The sequence below is a fragment of the Dasypus novemcinctus genome, chromosome X (assembly GCF_030445035.2).
Source record: "Dasypus novemcinctus isolate mDasNov1 chromosome X, mDasNov1.1.hap2, whole genome shotgun sequence".
Classification (NCBI taxonomy): Eukaryota; Metazoa; Chordata; class Mammalia; order Cingulata; family Dasypodidae; genus Dasypus; species Dasypus novemcinctus.
In genome coordinates, this window is record NC_080704.1 from 113,314,405 (window position 1) to 113,332,957 (window position 18,553).

At 33.7% G+C, this 18,553-nt stretch overlaps 1 protein-coding gene across 1 annotated transcript in view; it reads left to right on the forward strand.

The window, feature by feature from the left end:
• Nucleotides 1–18,553, forward strand: part of RADX (RPA1 related single stranded DNA binding protein, X-linked) — a 116,227-nt gene that overhangs the window by 43,861 nt on the left and 53,813 nt on the right. Inside the window, 3 exon segments of the mRNA XM_071212976.1 lie at nt 2,606–2,670; nt 2,673–2,754; nt 3,602–3,784. Of these exon segments, the coding sequence (XP_071069077.1) occupies nt 2,606–2,670; nt 2,673–2,754; nt 3,602–3,784 (330 nt within the window).

Consider the following 18,553-nt stretch of genomic DNA (forward strand, 5'->3'; position numbering starts at 1 on the left):
GGAAAGGCATTTGGTAAAAAAGTGGGCTAAGTATTAGATCCTTGCTAGAAAAGTGTTCAGAGGACCAGCAGCACTATAACACTATAAGAATGTTTTTTTTATAACTTTTTTTTAATGATTTATTTATTTATTTATTATTTCTCTCCCCTCACCACCCCAGTTCTCTGTTCTCTGTGTCTCTTTTGCTGCGTGTTCTTCTTTGTCCGCTTCTGTTGTTGTCAGCGATACGGGAATTTGTGTTTCTTTTTTTTGTTGCATCATCTTGCTGTGTCAGCTCTCCGTGTGAGCGGTGCCATTCTTAAGCAGACTGCACTTTCTTTCATGCTGGGTGGCTCTCCTTACGGGGTGCACTCCTTGCACATGGGGCTCCCCTACCCGGGGGGCACCCCTGTGTGGCATGGCACTCCTTGTGCACATCAGCAGTGCACCTGGGCCAGCTTGACACAGGTCAAGGAGGCCCAGAGTTTGAACTGCAGACCTCCCGTGTGGTAGACAGACGCCCTAACCACTGGGCCAAGTCCGCTTCCCAAGAATGTTTTAACAAAGAATATTTTGCCTATGGAATATATTTCTCCTAGATATTTTTGATTGAACCAAGGATTTTGTGACTCACGGGAGAATTGTGTTTATGGTCTTTGATTAACTTTGACTTCTAATTGATGTAGAATGTAGATAATCATAAATTCCTTGATAGATTTAAGACTGTGAGGCCCCACACCAAAATATAGATTCAGTTAACACTATTTTAAAGTACTAAATAAAACAAAAATATGCATCAAATTTCAGCCCCAGGATCATAACATTTTACATATATATATAGCTATATATATAGCAAGAAGAATAATGCTACTTGTCTACAAGTATATTATTTTTCTCTGTTACCTCTGATGGCAGGCTCAAAAAAACAAAAGTTGCCAAATGAGAGAATGAGGGAATTGTGTGGAATGGGTTGTTTACTATAATTAGGAAATTTGCCAAAAGAAGAGTCCAAGGAAAAATGTAATACACATCTTTGCCAATACTTTGTTTTATAAACACTAATAATATCAGATGTAAATATGGGATTTTAAGGTATGTGTTAAGACCATGTATTTAAATGCTGAGCTGTAGTCAATGCAATTTTTACATTGTGCCTTACATTCAAGTCAATACATAATTTAAAAATCAGTTTTTTTGAAATGCCAAAATTTGGATAATTAGAAAAATGCAGATTATTTCTTTTTCTTGTGATTTTTCAGCATGCTGTAGACAAGTACAGTTTAGTCCATTTAAACTCTAATATATATGATTTCCTTCTTGTTTTAGGATTTGTTTGCTGTCTTTAGAAAATTTTTACATGCATATTAAGTAAAATTATCTGATACATAGTGAATAATTGAACTTGACCTCTTTTCATGGTGACATGAGAGACTTTTGATATAAAATTGTTTTTGTACAAAAAAGTCCATTCAGTTTATTACCATGACTTTTTTTCTCATTATTCTTTATCCTTTCTGCAAATAGGCCACAGAGGCCAACTGTATACCAATGATTCCAAGGTAAAAAAGTGCCAGAGATATATTTGAAATGTAGTAGTTCTGTCAAATGTACTGACGTAATTGTCAGCCTTTTGTGATATATGTATGTTTTATGTATGGTATATGCCATTTCAGTTAGTCAGCTTTATTTTATGAGAGTAAGCCAAGAACAGCAACAATCAGTAAAAAGCTATGTCTTTATACGGACCTAAAAGTACATATCATACCTCTTAAAGGTTGATAGTTTGATTTGGTTAGACTGGAAGAAAAGAGTGAACATAGAAGATAATTAACTGGAGATAATATCTTGATTTAATGTCATTGAGATCTACAACCTTGGCAGATCTCAACTCCTGTGAAGTTAACGAGAGATTAAAGATATCTAAAAGAGACAATGGGCAATTTGAAATCCAGATACTGACAATTGTATTAGGCCACATTTGTAGAATTATATACATTTTGTGTATAACACAATATTGCCAACTTTAAATAAAAATGACACCAAAATAAATTAGATGCTGAATTTGGAATTAAAGTACTGATGAGAAACCTAACATTAATTTACTTTTTAGTAGAATTAATAGATGACATCTGAAAAACTTAACATAAGAGTATTCCTTTTTAAAGCTCTGAAATAGTTGTGTAGTTTTGAAAAAGGAGAAACTTTCTGAAATGCTAATCTATCATTATCTAAATATTGGCATCCTCTTGTACTTTGTAATGCTAGCAATATTTAGTATATGATTGGGAATAATTAAGACCTGTTTCTGCGCAGTGGCTAGGCAATATTTTATAGTTTGAAATATGCCATATAAATTAAGTTCAATACACAAAGTTCCTGTTGCAAATAAAAACTACGGACTGGAAGCCTGTGTCACAATTTAACTAATAGAAATATTCCACCTACTTTTCTAAATTTGCATGAGAGGATGCCAAATACAAACACGAAGTCTTACAAATTTAGGTTAATGTAGCAAGTTTATAATTTTATGTTGTGAAATTGCATTTCAAATCTAATTCTTATTTTTATCATTTCAGCTCTTTAAAACTTAGTTTCCCTGGACTTACTCTTTTGCAGTTGATTGACTTTTGACAGCTATAAATTAAATGAGTAAGGAGATTGAAGACTTGCAGTATAGGGAACAAAATAACATTGCATTCAGTGGGTAATTACTGTGATAAAGTATGTCCCCCATAGCAGTGTAACTGTAAGTGCCTCAGCATCACAAACACTTTGGCTATGGTACCAGACAATTAATAGTATATCTCTGAAAGCATTATGATTTGAAAACATAATAGTATATCCCTGAAGTTACAGTTTGTACCTTGTACAATTGTTTCACAACTCACATAAGTTTTAATGATGCAAACTTAAGAGTAAGAGAAAAAATCAATTTTTTTTCCTTTTTCCTGTTCTTTATTTTGGGACAAGCTGGGATGAAGGTCACAGTCTCTGATATTGCCTAAGGCCCTCAGTATTTGATATCTTGTTTTTGCTTTTTCCATAATTTGAGCCTATCATGATTGTCTTTATTTGAAGTCCCAGGTGCTGGGATGTAATTATATTCTTTTCTCACCTTTTGTCCAACCCAGAACTACTGGAAACCTTCTTCCTTTGGAATACTGTACCCCTTTATCTATCCTGGTAGTCTTACCCAAGTTCTATAAGAGGAAGCAGCGACTCTTGTAGGATAAATGGTCTGCTTGAAGACGCCAGTTCTAGAATCTAGGCACAATCAATATAAATAAATTATTTTCTCCCATGTATATATTTATATTTTTAAAAACTACTTCTAGGATTATTACTGTTCATATAGAAATAAGAATCTGATCCAACTTTTCAGTTATACTAATTCAAGTAAAATAAAATAAGACTTCTGCCTTGCTTTTAAAAATACTTTTTGATAGCCATATGGATTAGGGAAAATCATTTTCATAAAAGCACTGCATTCATAGAATGCAAAGTCTTGTCACAACTCTTTTAAGATTATGAAAAATATGTAAACTAAGATTTTAGAGTCTTTTAAGAGAGAAAAAATTTTTGTGAATTAGATAAAAATGTTTTCCTTAAATTGTTGATTTTAGAACCCTTACCTTCCCTCAGCATCTCAAGCAGCTAGAAGAGAAATGCTAAGTCAGGAAAAAGATGGTAAACAGTGTCATGAGAAAGATGATGAGCCTGTGAGTGTTCATTATTCTCAAATTATATCTACAAGTTTGAGTCCTACCAAGAAAAAAAGAATTCTGCAAGGCCCAAATGCTAAACTGTATGTCATTTGCATTAAGTATATTCATTCCATACATATTTTTAATTTTGGTTCTGTCTCTACCCTGAAAGATGAGCAGTTATAATAGAAGCCCTTTAATCTGCTCAGTATGCATTAATTAGAAATGTATTTAAAATGGGAAGTTAAAAAGAAGATACCCACCTTGATTTTTATTTTATTTAAGCATCTTATTTTAACTTAAAACATTAAGCTTACATATGTTCACTAATTGTTTGAGCATATGTCTTTCTAACACAAACCGCATCCATAATGCACTGTATATGACTAACACTTTTGATTTCTTTAAAGTAGCAGGGAAACCCAGACAGTCTTGATGCAGTAAGAGTACAGAATCATTTTAGATTTTAAGATTTTTTTAACTCTATTTTTTTACTGTAGCTGTGCCCGATTAGCAAAAGGTTTTGATTGTATACTGACATTGTATCTAGAAACCCTGATAAATTCACTTATTCTAAAAGTTTGTAACTGTTGGAAGGGGGGGGGTGGTTCTTTGCACATATCATGTAATCAGCAAATAATGGTAGTTTATTTCTTTCTTTCCAGTCATTCTACCTTTTATTTCTTTTTCATGAATTATTGTACTGGTTAGGACCTCCAGTACAATGTTGAACAGAATTGGTGGTAGAGAGAATCTGTGTCTCATTTCTGATCCCAGAAGGAATGTTCTCAAGATTTCACCATTGACTATAACATTTGCTGTAATAATTGGTGAATAATTTTTAGGATATTAAGGAAGTTTCCTTCTAATCTTAGTTTGCTAAATTTTTCTCATGAGTGTGAGTTTTGCCAAATGTTTATTCTGAGTCTATTAATCTATTGAATTTCCTCCTTTTTTCTTTTCATATAGTTGATTTACTGGCTCAATTTCTCAAGTATTAAATGACCCATTCAAACCTAGAATAAATCTAACTCCGTTGTGATATATTACCCTTTTAATATATAAATGGATTTGATTTGGTGATACATTACAAATATTTTTATTATGGCAGTTACAGGTTTACAGAAAAATCATGCCAAATGTAGTGTTCCCCTATACCCTCCCACAGTTTTACCTATTATTAACATTTTGCATAAGTGTGGTACCTTTGTTACAATGATAAAACATTATTGTTCTAACTATATTATTAACTATAGTCCATAATTTACTCTGTGTTGTGCTGTTCTATTCTAGCAACATATGTACTACCTAGTATTTATCACTTTAGCCACTTTCTTGTATGTAGTTCAGTGGTGTTAAATATATACAAAATGTTGTGCTACCATCACCACTATCCACTACTAAAATTTTTCCATCTCCCAAAACAGAAACTCAGTATCAATTGAGCATTAACTCCCATTCCCCGCCCCCACTCAGCCCGTGGTAAACTGTATTCTAAATTCTGACTCTATGAATTTATGTATTCTCAGTATTTCATATAAGTGAGATCATACAATATTTGTCCTTTTGTGTCTGACTTCTTTTACTTAACATGGTGTCTTCAAATCTCACCCAGGTTTTCACATGTATCAGAACTTCTTTTCACAGCTGGTTAATATTCCATTGTATATATATAATACATTTTATTTATCCAATCATTGGTTGATGGACTCTTGGGTTGCTTCTACCTTTTGTATATAACACTGTAAATTTCTCTCCAAGCATTGCTTTAGCTATATTCTCTTTAATTCTCATTCAGTTAAAAAACTCTACTTTTCATTCTGATATCTTCTTTGACTATGGATTATTAGAAACTGCGTTGTTTGATTTACAGTCTCTTGAGGATTTCCTCGTTAACTTTTTGTTGTGTATTTTAGCTTATATCCACTCTACTGGGAGAATAAAGTCAGAATCACTTTCATTCGTTGACATTTATCAAAAGACTTAAGGCAAATGTATGGTCGATTTTGGTAAATGTTGCTTACGCATTTGAAAAATATGTGAATTCTGTCATTGTTGGGTGCAGTGTTCTATATATGCCAGTCAGGTCCAAGTATCTTTTATATCCATACTGATGTTTTTATATCCATAGGAATTTTTTTGTTGAGTTTTCAATCAGCTAATTGAGACAGGTATGCTAACATCTTCCATTATGATTGTGAATTTGTTATTTCTTGTTTTAGTTCTGCTAATTTTTGCTTCATATATTTTGAAGTAATGTTACTGAGTATATACAGATTTATGAATGTGGTATCATATCGTTATGAAATGTCCTTTATCTCTCACAGTGCTCTCTGCCTTAAAGTCTGCTTTGTCTAATACTAATATATTCACACCAATTTTCTTTTGATTAGATTTGTGTGGCATATATTTTTACCCAATTTACTTTGAACCTTTCTGTTTCCTTATATTTAAGCTTATCTCTCATAAACAGCATATGATTAGCACTTTTTTAATCTAGTGTGGCTATCTTAGTTAGTCTTTTACTTATTTAATGCATTCACATTTAATGTATTAACTGATATAGTTGGATTTATATCAGTCTTCATACTATGATTAAATCAAATAATTTTCATTATTTTATTTCCCCTCTTTATTTTGATAGTTACATATTCTTTAGTGGTTACACTAGAAATTACAGCCTGATCCCTAATTTATTGTAGATTAATACAAGTTATGAACACTTGACTTATTGTAGTTTAATAAAAATTACTTTATGTTTTTCTTTATAATACTAGAACCTTATAACATCCACGTTTTCTTTATTTTTCCCTGCATTTTAATTCTACATATATTTTTAATTCCGTGAAACAGTATTAATACTGTCTTATATAGTTAGTATTCATTTATTATTAAATATTATTTATTTCCATCCCTTTGTCTCCTTTCTTTCTGTGATTCCTATTATGCATATGTTAGAACTTCTGTGACTTGCATGTTTCTTATACTCTGTTATGAGATATATATATATGTTTATCTCTTTGCTTTAGTTTGGCTGTTTTCTATTGACGTCTCAATTTACTTTTTTCACTATGTCAAATTTTCCATTAAAACTTCCATTTAAGTTCATTGGGTTCTTAATTTCAGCTATAATATTTTTAAGTTCTATAAACTCCATTTGATTCTTTTTTAGATTTTTCTCTTTTGAGATTCTTTATATTTTCATCTATTTTGCCCACCTTTCCCTCTGCTTTCTTGAACATGTTTATCATAGTATTTTGAAATCCTGACCTACTAACGCTCATGATTTTATCACCTATTGTTCTACTTCTAATGGTAGGATAATAGTAAATATGATCATTTAAGAGCTTGTATCCACAAACATTTTAATTCAAATGGTAGACACTCAACTTAAGGGATACCATTGTTCCCTTGGTTCAGCTTTAAAATGTAGTCAAAATCCATCTACTCATTCAAAAATTAATACTGAAGAAATAAAATAATAAATGGAACATCAAAACTTCTTTATTTCATTCTATTGGTAACATTTACTCTTTAAACAGAGAAAGTGAAGCATACCAAGTTTAGATGAATTCTGAAAAAAATATTTTTGGTGTCTCCTCCTAAGAAAAGCAGAAGACACTTGTTTTAGTTTCTAAGATGCTATTAATAAAACAAATACCATGCAATGGGTTGAATTAAAAAGTGGGAGTTTATTGGTTGATGGTTTTCAGATTAGGAGAAATCCAAAATTGAATGAATGTAGTTCATTCAGGAAAAGCAGGATAAATGTTTGATTCTTTCACTCTACTAACTTTCAAAATAAATTGAATCTCTAGCATCCTCCAAAGGCACCTGATTGTGGTTTTTGTTTGTTTCGTGTTTTTTGTTTGTTTTGGTGTTTTTAATAACAGCATGAACTCATGGATTTAAACATTCTTAATGTGTTCTATCCATAGCAATTGCAATATTCATTGCTGCTCACACTATCCCATCCCATCTTTGGCTAGTGGGAAATTCTTCAAGTTTGCTTATGAGTGCTTTTGATATGATCCTAGTAGTCTTTGATGACTTTTTGCTATCTGGTTTGAAAGGATATTTCCAGGCTTATTTTGAACATTTCCTGCCCCAGATGTGTAATCAGCCATTTCTTCATAGAGCCCTGGTATTTGGAGTTAACACGTTGAGCATTATGGGTGTTCATTACTACTGGACTAATTGTTACTTCTAGACCTTTGAAGGAGACAAAGCTAGAACATGTGTTTGGTTATTTGGCTGATTGGTTAAGGCTAAATAGACAATGCTTTCTCATTTATAATTCCAGTTCAAATTCAGAACTATAGGGTTTTCACTTTGGAGATATAAATAGAAGAGTATTTTTCTCACGTCAAGAATCATGGTCCTGAAAGACCCTGGGAATAATAATAGAATAATAGTAACTTCTTTTCTTTATGCCACTATATTTTTAAAATTATTTTTATGTCAATGTTACAAATTACTTAGGTAACACAACATAATAACTACAGTAACAATAATTCTGCTTTATACCGTGGTTACACATCCCTCTTATTTTTGTTCATTCAATCCCTCAGGATTGAGGACAATTTCCACTCTGATTCCCTAAGGAAGAGAAGGGATATAGATATTATGAAGCCGAGGAATGGGATTGTTTTGTTTGCAGTTGAAGATACTCCTTGCTTTGGGAATGGGGCTGGTCCATCATCATCATTTTGTTAGCTGTCCAAGGCAGACCCAAAGAACTGGAGAATGGGAATTGACCACATACCTGCTGGATTTCTGGAATCAATCAGTATAAGAACAATCTGGAGGCTTTAAGTATCTGAGAAATAGATTTAACAAATAAATTGACATTTATAGGTTCAAATAAAAGAAATAAAAGGATCATTATTAGGGTATTTATAAGTCAGTATAACTGCTACACTGGGGAAATAGTTTCCATATATTCCCAGGTACAGACCACTGAGAAGGTATTGATTTCATATAGCCTTGTTGCTTGCCTATGGTGTCAGAATGTCCCTAGGACACTCAGAAGCACTTTTGCTTATGGCTTTGTTTAATGTGGCAGTTTGTGAAATCTGGCTGGAATTCTGAAGCATACATCCAGAATGACCTCCTGACTCTCTTTGAAATCTCTTAGCTGCAAAACTTTATTTTATTTAATATTTAATATTTTCCCCTTTTGATCAAGGTCTTTCTTCTAATGATTTGCTGATTTGCAATTATTACTTGGCAATAATCCGTCAGCCCAATGAGGCTTATCCCCCAGGGGTCATGTTCCACATCAGGGTAAGATAGTGAGTTTATTTGCAGAGTTTACATGCCACTATATTTTAAAATAGTCTCAAAAAATCATTCCAATACTACCATCAATAATATTACTAAAAACTGTTCAATGTTTGTTTTATTTGTTTGTTTGTTTTGCAGTTCATTTTGTCTTTAGGGTATACCCCACTATGGATGTAGAGTCAAATTACTATAGTTTAAAGTCACTTGTCATTTTCCTCTGTATATGGTTATACTACCAACTAAGTAGACATTTAGAGCCATTGTTTATTGTACTTTTTGATGATTAGTGATTACTTTCATTTTTAAAAAGCAATAATTTTCTTTTATAATTCTGTAAAATATTTTAATGGTTCTGAAGTCAAATATACAAAATAAGACATATTTAAAGAAATCTAGCTTCTATTCCTGTTCCCTATTTCCTATTCCTCCTCTCTATACATAGATAATTTTTTTTAATTAATAAATTAATTCTATGGGGCATCCTTCCATTGTTTTTATAAAATAAGATGGAGATGCACATGTGTGTAGATAGATAATGATAAGTAGACTGGTAGATAAATAGATGGTAGATAGGTAGGTAGGTAGATAATATATGGATAGATAGGTAGATAGACAGAGAGACAGACATTCATTTTCCACTTCTTAGATCAATGTGATACAACTACCTTCAAGAGTAATTTGGCAATAACTGATTTGTTGAAAAGTAGTGTTGTACCCTGTGACACAACAATTCTAGAAAGTATATGTGATCATCCTACATTCTTATTGGAGAATGAACACACAAAGAGACATTCTAAGATTTTTATTGGAGCATTATTTATGAACAGGAAAAAGCAGAAATAAATTACATGTTATTTAACAGAGGATGTATAAATTAAATGTAGCATATTCATATGCTGTGATACTGTACTGTAGTTTCAATGAATAAATTAAATCTATATGTGTCAACTTGGTTACTAATGTATTCCTGGATATATTTCATGATCATTTCTGCTTTATCAATGTTTATAAATCCAGTAAATGTCTATAAGAAATATAGGAATATATAAAATAGTAAATAAACATCTATAAACTGAATGTGGGAGGTAGGGCTATTGGCCTACCATGTATTTTTGTGTGTAACATTTTATGTAATCTAAGTATCTTTTTTAAAAAAATTAAATGTATTTAAGAAAAGAGTACATTAGAGTGGACAGTGAAATTTCAGATGTCATTAACCCTTGGTTCCCCAGGATATATGTGCTAATCCTACATCCTCATTGTAGAATGAGCACACAAAGAGACATATTCTAAGATTTTTATTGGGCCCTCAGTCTGCAGGTGACTCTGTGGGACCCTTCAATTAGTCATTTCATTTCTCCTTACCACTGCATAATATTCCATCATGTATATTCACAACTAGTTAATCCTTTCATCAGTTGATGGACACCTAGGTTTTTTCCATCTTTTGGCTATCAGGAATAATGCTGCTATGAACAAAAAATGTGCAGATGTCTCTTCGTGTCACTGCTCTCAATTCTTCTGGGTATATACCTAGCAAAGGTATTGCTGGGTCCCATGACAATTCTATATCCAACATCCTTAGGATCTGCCAAACAGTCCTCCACAGTGGTTGTACCATTCTACATTTCCACCAACAGTGAATAATCATTGTTATCTCTCACATCCTTTCCAACATTTACAGTTTTCTGACTTTTTATCAGCAGCCAGTCTAATAGGTATGAAATGATATCTCATGGTAATTTTGATTTGCATTTACCTAATCACTAGTGATGTTGAACATTTTTTCATGTGTTTTTTTTGCCATTTGTGTCTCTTCTTTGGACAGTTGTCTTTTCCCCTTTTTTTAAACAAATGGTTTGTCTTTTTATTGTTGAGGTGTATGATCTCCTTAAATATCATGGATATGAAACCCCTTTCAGATATGTGATTGCCAAATATTTTCTCCCATTGAGTCAGCCTCCTTTTCACTGCTTTTGACAAGGTCCTTTGATGTGCAAAAGTTTTGAATTTTGAGGAGGTCCCATTTATCTATGTTTTCTTTTGTTGCTTGTGCTTTGGGTGTAAGGTTTAAGAAGCTAACGCCTACCACAAGATCTGAAAGATGTTTTCATACATTTTCTTCTAGGAGTTTTATGGTGTTTTTGTATTTACATCCTTGATTCATTTTGAGTTAATTTTTGAATAAGGTGTGAGATAGAGGTCTTCTTTCTTTCTTTCGGATATGGCTATCCAGTTCTCCCAGCACCATTTGTTAAATAGACTGTTTAGGTCCATTTGGGTGGGCTTAACAGCCTTGTCAAAAACCATGTGACTGTAGATGAGGGTCGATTTCTGTGTTCTTAATTTGGTTACATAAGTCAGTCTGTCTGTCCTTATGCCAGTACCATTCTGTTTTTACCACTGTAGCTAAATAATATTCTTTAAAGTCAGGAAGTGAGAGTCCTCCAACTTTGTTCTTTTTTAAGACATTTTTGCTATCCTATGTAGGGCCCATTACCCTTAAAAATAAATTTGATTATTAGGTTTTGAATTTCTGCAAAAAAAAAAAGAAAGGCTGTTGGGGTTTTTATCAGGATTGCATTGAATCTATAAATACGTTGAGTAGAATAGACAGCTTAACAATATTTAGTCTTCCAATCCATGAACATGGAATATCCTTCCATTTATTTAAGTCTTCTTCAGTTTCTTTTAATAATGTTTTGTAGCTTTCTGAATACAGGTCCTTTTTGGCCTTGGTTAAGTTTATTGCTAAATATCTTATTGTTTTAGTCACTATTGTAAATGGAATTTTTTTCTGCTTTCCTCCTCAGATTGCACATCTGTAGTGGATAGAAATACTATAGATTTTTGCATATCAATCTTATATCACCATTTGCTGAACACGTCTATTGATTCTAGTAGCTTTTATGTGGATTTTTCAGGAATTTCTCAATACAGGATCAAGACATCAGCGAATAGTGAAAGTTTTAATTCTTCCTTTCCTATTTGGATTCCTTTTAGTTCTTTGTCTAGCCTAATTGCTCTAGGTAGAGCTTCTAGCACATATTGAATAATAATGTTGACAGTGGACATCCTTGTCTTGTTCCCCATCTCAACAGGAAAGCTTTCAGTCTTTCACCATTGAGTACAATACTGGCTGTAGGTTCTCATATATAAACTTTACCATATTGAGAAAGCTTCCTTCTATTCCTAACTTTTGGAGTGTTTTTATCAAGAAAGGGTGCTGTATATTGTTAAATGCCTTTTCTATGTCAGTAGAGAGAATCATATGATTTTTCTTCTTCAATTTATCAATGTGGTTTATTACACTGATTTTCCTGTGTTGGACCACCCTTTCATACTTCGGATAAAACCCACTTGATTTTTGGTGTATAATTCCTTTGATGTGCTTTTGGATTTGGTTTCCAAGTATTTTTGTGGAGGATTTTTGCATCTACATTCATTAGAGGTATTAGTCTGTACTGTTCTTTTTTTGTAGTATCATTTTCTGGTTTTGGTGTTAGGATGATGTTGGCTACATAGTCAGTTTGGTAGTATTTTTTCCTGTTCAATTTTTTTGAAGAGCTTGAACAAGATTGGTATTAGGTCCTCTTTGAATGATTGGTAGAACTCACTTGTGAAGCCATCTGGTCTGAGGCTTTTCATCTTTGGGAGGTTTTTGATGATTGTTTCAATCTCTTCACTTTTGATTGGTTTGTTGAGGTCTTCCATTTCTTTTAGGGTCAGGGTAGGTGGTTAGTGTGTTTCAAGGAATTTGTCCATCTCGTCTACATTTTCTAGTTTTTTGGCATACAGTTGTTCATAATATTGTCTTATGACCCTCTTTTTTCTGCGGGGTCAGTGGGAATGTCCCTCTTTTGTTTCTGATTTTATTTATTTGCATATTTTCTCTTCTTTGTCCATCTAGCTAAGGGTTTGTTTTTGTTTTTGTTTTCCTTGTAGACATGTATTTAATGGGTGTAGTGATAATTATAGGTTCAAATAAAAGGGGTAGAATATTCAAGAGCAGGGGAATTATAAATGAATCTAACTCTATTATATTGGGAAATAGATGATCATATATTCCAAAATAAGACCTGCCAACAGGTTGCTGATTTCATAGGGTTGTATGAGTTGCCTATAAAGTCTTGATATAGGGTACATAAAAATGTTCAGATATACGTTGGTATTTTCATAGTAGTTACAGTTACAAATGACAACTGAGGGAGTGCTGAGTTCCTAGCCAGGGAAGGTCTGTCACCTTCCCCAACGGAACAATCCCCCAAGTACAAGGGCAAAGACCAGTGAAGAAGGATGCTCCAATGATGAGCCCTTGATATGGATGACTATGCTTATGAGCTTGTATGCCTGAAATTTGAACTAGGCCTAGAGCTGCAGGGTGCCTAAAAGTTACCTCCTGAGACCTAAGGGTTTTTTTATTTTGTTGATCTTCTCAAAGAATGAACTTTTGGTTTTCTTGATTCTAAATTGTTTGGGTTTTTTTCTTGATCACATTTATTTCTGCTCTGATCTTTCCTGTTTCCTTCCTTCAGGTTGATTTAGCATTAAATGGTTATTCTTTTTCTAGTTCCTCCTGATGTGCAGTTAGGTCTTCAAATTTAGCATTAAGGGCTATAAATTTCCCTCTCAGCACTTGCCTTTGTGGTGTCTCATAGGTTTTGTGGGTTTTTTAACATAGTGAATGCTTTTATTTATATGAAATCTCTAGAAAAGACAAACTAGAGAGACAAAAAAGCACCTCATCATTGTCTGGTTCTGGGAGTGAAAGAAAAGACTGATGCCAAATGGGCACAGAAAAGTCCTATAAATGAATTCTAGTGATAATTCCACAATCATATACATTTACTAAAACTTTTCAAACTACACGTATGTGTTAATTTTCTTAATCTATTGAAGTTTGTCACTCATACATAATTCTCCATAAACAATAAATGTATATTAAAGTTGTGAACTTACAAAACAAACATGCATAACATCACACAGGACTCTCATCCCTCACCCTACCATCAAAACCTTGCATTGGTCTGAAACATTTTTAACTAATGATGAAAAAACATCCTCAAAATACTACTACTAACAAAAGTTTATATTTGATGTATTTTTCCTCCAACCCACTCTATTTTTTTTTTAATTTTAAATTTTATTTAATCTTATTTAATAGAGATTTGGAAACCAAAGCTGTTAAATACCACTAAAATTACTTTGTTGTTTTAGTAGGATTACAATTCACTGTAATCTTTGAAAATTTCACATCTGAACAGGAGATATGCTGAAAATATAAAATACACACTGGATTTAAAAGACGCAGCAGGAAAAAAATCTAAAACATTTCATTAATAATGTTTTATATTGATTAAATATTGAAATACTATTTTGGATATTTTGTTTAAATAAATGTTATTAACATTAACTTCTACAGTTAGATTGAAAGTAGAAGGATGGAAAAGATATGATATACAAACAGTAAGCATAAGAAAGCTGACCTGACTATAGTAATATCAGAGAAATGAGACTTTGAGAAAATGTAAAGAAATGAACTTCATTGTTTCTTTTTACTTTTATTCTATGGCTAATAGAAAATTTAAAATTGCATACATGCTCTCATTTTCTAATGAGCAATGCTGCTCTAGAGTTGCACATGCTTCAGGATGAAACACCTATTTATCTATTATTATTTTAAATTATTTAGACATGAGCATGCATAAACAATAAGTGTATAGTAAAAGTTGTGAATTTACAAAGGAAACATGCATAACATCATACAGGACTCACATACATCAACCCACAACCAACATCTTGCATTATTGTGAGACATTTGTTACAAATTATGAAAGAAAATTGTCAAAATCTTACTACTAACTATAGTCCATATCTTACATTTGGTATTTTTCCCCCAACCCACCCTATTTTTTTTTAATATATTTTTATTACAGAAGTTGTAAACTTACAAAACAATCATGTACATGTGTCGAATTCCCATACAACACCCCTCCATCAACACATCACACTGTAGTGGAACATTTCTTACAGATTATGAGACAATATCATCAGACTATTAACCACCAACCATGGTTCATAGCATACATTTTCCATACTCCCCCATCATCAACACAGTACATCTTTGGCATAGATGCATGAATATTACAGTATTGCTGTTAACCACAGTCCATAGGTCACTACAGTTCTATTTTTCCCATGCTTCTCCACATTCCCAATAGTAAAATATATCTGATCTATCTCACAAAGAACACTCTTGCATCTATACCATCAACCACAATTCTCATCCACCTCTGGGTTTTCTATGTTATTCAGTCTCTAGAATATTCTCTAGCTTTCAACTGACATTTACATCCTTAGACTACTCTTTTCAGACACATTCCCATTTTTAAACCAGCTGTTACTCACTATAATGTGTTACCATCACCTCTATACCTTTCCACGCTTTTACAGTAAAGTTAATTAAAACTTCTACATACATTAAGCATCAGTAGTCCATCTGAGTCTTCCTCTTTCTCCTTTAAGAATCCATTACCTACCACTAGGTCTTGAAGATGTATTCTGAAATTTTCTTCCAAAAGTTTTATGGTTCTTGCATTTATATTTAGGTTTTTGATCCATTCTGAGTTAAGTTTTGTATAAGGTTTGAGATACAATCCTTATATAAAAGGTTTCTTCTTTTGGCTATGGATATCCTGTTCTCACAGCACCATTTGTTGAATAGACTGTTTTGCCCGAGTTGGGTGGGTTTGACAAGCTTATCAAAAATCACTTGGCCATAGATGTGAGGCTCTGTTTCTGAACCATCAGTTCAGTTCCATTGGTCTGTGGATCTGTCTTTATGCCAATACCAAACTCTTTTAACTACTGTACCTAGGTAATATGATTTAAAGTCTAGAAGTGAGAGTTCTCCAATTTTTCTTTTGATTTTAAGATGTTTCTGGCTCTTTGGGGCTACCTACCTTCCCAAATAAATTCAATAATTGTGTTTTCCATTTATTTTTTTTTAATCTGGTGGAATGTTTTTCTGGATTACATTGAGTCTTTATATCAATTTGCATAAAATTGACATCTTAATGATATTTAGTCTTCCAGTCCATGAGCATAGAATGTTCTTCCAATTATTTATGCCTTTTTAAAAATTTCTTTTAACAATGCATTGTTGTTTTCTGAATACAAGTGCTTTACATCCTTGCTTAAGTTTATCCCTAAATATTTGATTCTTTTAGTTGCTGTTGGAAATTGAATTTTTTTTCCTGATTTCATCCTCTGAATGTGCATTACTAGGGTTATTAAAGTTGATTTCATCTAATTTAAGTATAGCTACTCCAGCTTGTTGTTGTTGTTATCTTTTGGTTACTGCATGTCTGGAATGTCTTTTTAGAGCCTTTCCCTTTCAATCCATTGGCATCCTTGGGTCTAAGGTGAGACTTCTGCAGACAGCTTATAGATGGCTTATATTTTCTTTTTTTTTTAAAGATTTATTTATTTATTTATTTCTCTCCCCCCACCCCCGCCCCAGTTGTCTGTTCTCTATGTCTATTTGCTGTGTCTTCTTTGTCCACTTCTGTTGTTGTCAGTGGCATGGGAATCTGTGTTTCTTTTTGTTGCGTCATCTTGTTGTGTCAACTCTCCGTGTGTGTGGTACCATTCCTGGGCAGGCTGCACTTTCTTTCATGCTGGGCAGCTCTCCTTACGGGGTGCACTCCTTTCGCGTAGGGCTCCCCTACGCAGGGGACACCCCTGCGTGGCATGGCACTCCTTGCACGTATCAGCACTGCACATGGGCCAGCTCCACACATGTCAAGGAGGCCCGGGCTTTGAACCGCGGACCTCCCATGTGGTAGACGGATGCCATAACCACTGGGCCAAGTCCACCACCAATGGCTTATATTTTCTTATCCATTCTGCCAGTCAGTGTATTCAATTTGGGAGTTAAATCCATTAATATTCAATGTTATTACTGTAAAAGCAGTTCTTATCTCATCCATTTTGAACTTTGGGTTTTATCTGTCACATTTTATTTTCACTTTCTTTTGAGACTTTTAGTTACTTTTACTGATATAAGCTCTTCCACATCCATCTCCTGTCATTTCTTTTCAGAGTGTAGCATACCCTTTAGTATTTCCTGCAAGACCAGTCTCTTTGTTATAAACTCTCTCAGTTTCCATTTATATGTGAATATACTAAACTCATCCTCACTTTTGAGAGACAATCTTGCCAGATATAAAATTCTTGCCTGGAAGTTTATCTCTTGCAGTATTTTAAATATATCATACAACTGTCATCTTACCTCCATGGTCTCTGATGAGAAATCAGCACTTCATCTTATTGGGCATCCCTTATATGTTATGCATTGCTTTTCTCCTGCTGATCTCAGAGTTCTTTCTTTGTCTTTGGTATTTGACACTCTGATTAGTACATGTGTCAGAGTTTGTTTAATTAAATTTATTCAGATGGGAACAGACTATGCTTCTTGGATGCAGATTATGCTTCGTGGACACAGATATATATGTCCATCAATAAAGTTGGGACATTTTCTACCATTATTAATATTCCTTTTGCCCCTTTTCCCTTCTCTTCTCCTTCTGGGACATCCATGGCATATATGTTTGCACAACTCTTGCTGTCATTTAGTTCCCTGGGAACTTGTTCAATTTTTTCCATTCTTTTATTCATCTTTCTTTTGTATGTTCACTTTTGGAGACCATATCTCATACGGCCTCCTCAAATCTGCTGTTACATGAATCCAGTGAATTTTTAATATCATTTATTGCACCTTTCATTCCTGTAGGATCTGCTATTTTTCAATATATGCTTTCAAATTCTTTGTGCTTATCCAATGTTTCCTTAATATCCTTAGTACCTTTAGCCATCTCATTGAATTTATTAAGGAGATTTGTTTAAGCATCTATGATTAGTTGTCTCAACTCCTGTATGTCATCTGTAGGCTTATCTTGTTCCTTTATCTGGGCTGTATCTTCTTGTTCTTTGGTACAGATTGTAATTTTTGTTGGTGTTTTGGCATCTGGCTCACTAGACATATTTATTCTGGGTGCAGTTTCTCTCTTTAGTTTAGGGGTTTCTTACCCTTTCTCCCTTGCTGGTTGTGTAGTAGGAGCCAAGGATATACTTGGTGTTGTAACCTGTGTTGGCTCAAGCTGCCATCATTGCCCCAGAGTCCCATGAATTTTCTCCCACCTTTCTCCTTTGCCAGGAGTATGGAGAGAGCTACAGTCATGTAAAATAATCCAAGTCATGCAGCCTAGACTCTAGTTGCCTGGAGAGACTGATGAAGCATCACACCCCTTCTTCTCCTGTCTGGGGTGGGGATGGAGTTTCAGGGGTAGGTAACGTTCTATACTGTGCAGGTCCAAAATGATCACAGTTGCCCGGGTGGACTTCCAAATATTCAGAGTGTGCCAGTCGAATGTACCTGCAGTTACCCAGAGAGACTTGCAGGTCCCACGAGCTTCCTCCTTGCCAGAGGTAGGGTTGAAACCTAGACTAGAGGGAAAAGGACTTGGCCCAGTGGTTAGGGCATCCGTCTACCACATGGGAGGTCCACAGTTCAAACCCTGGGC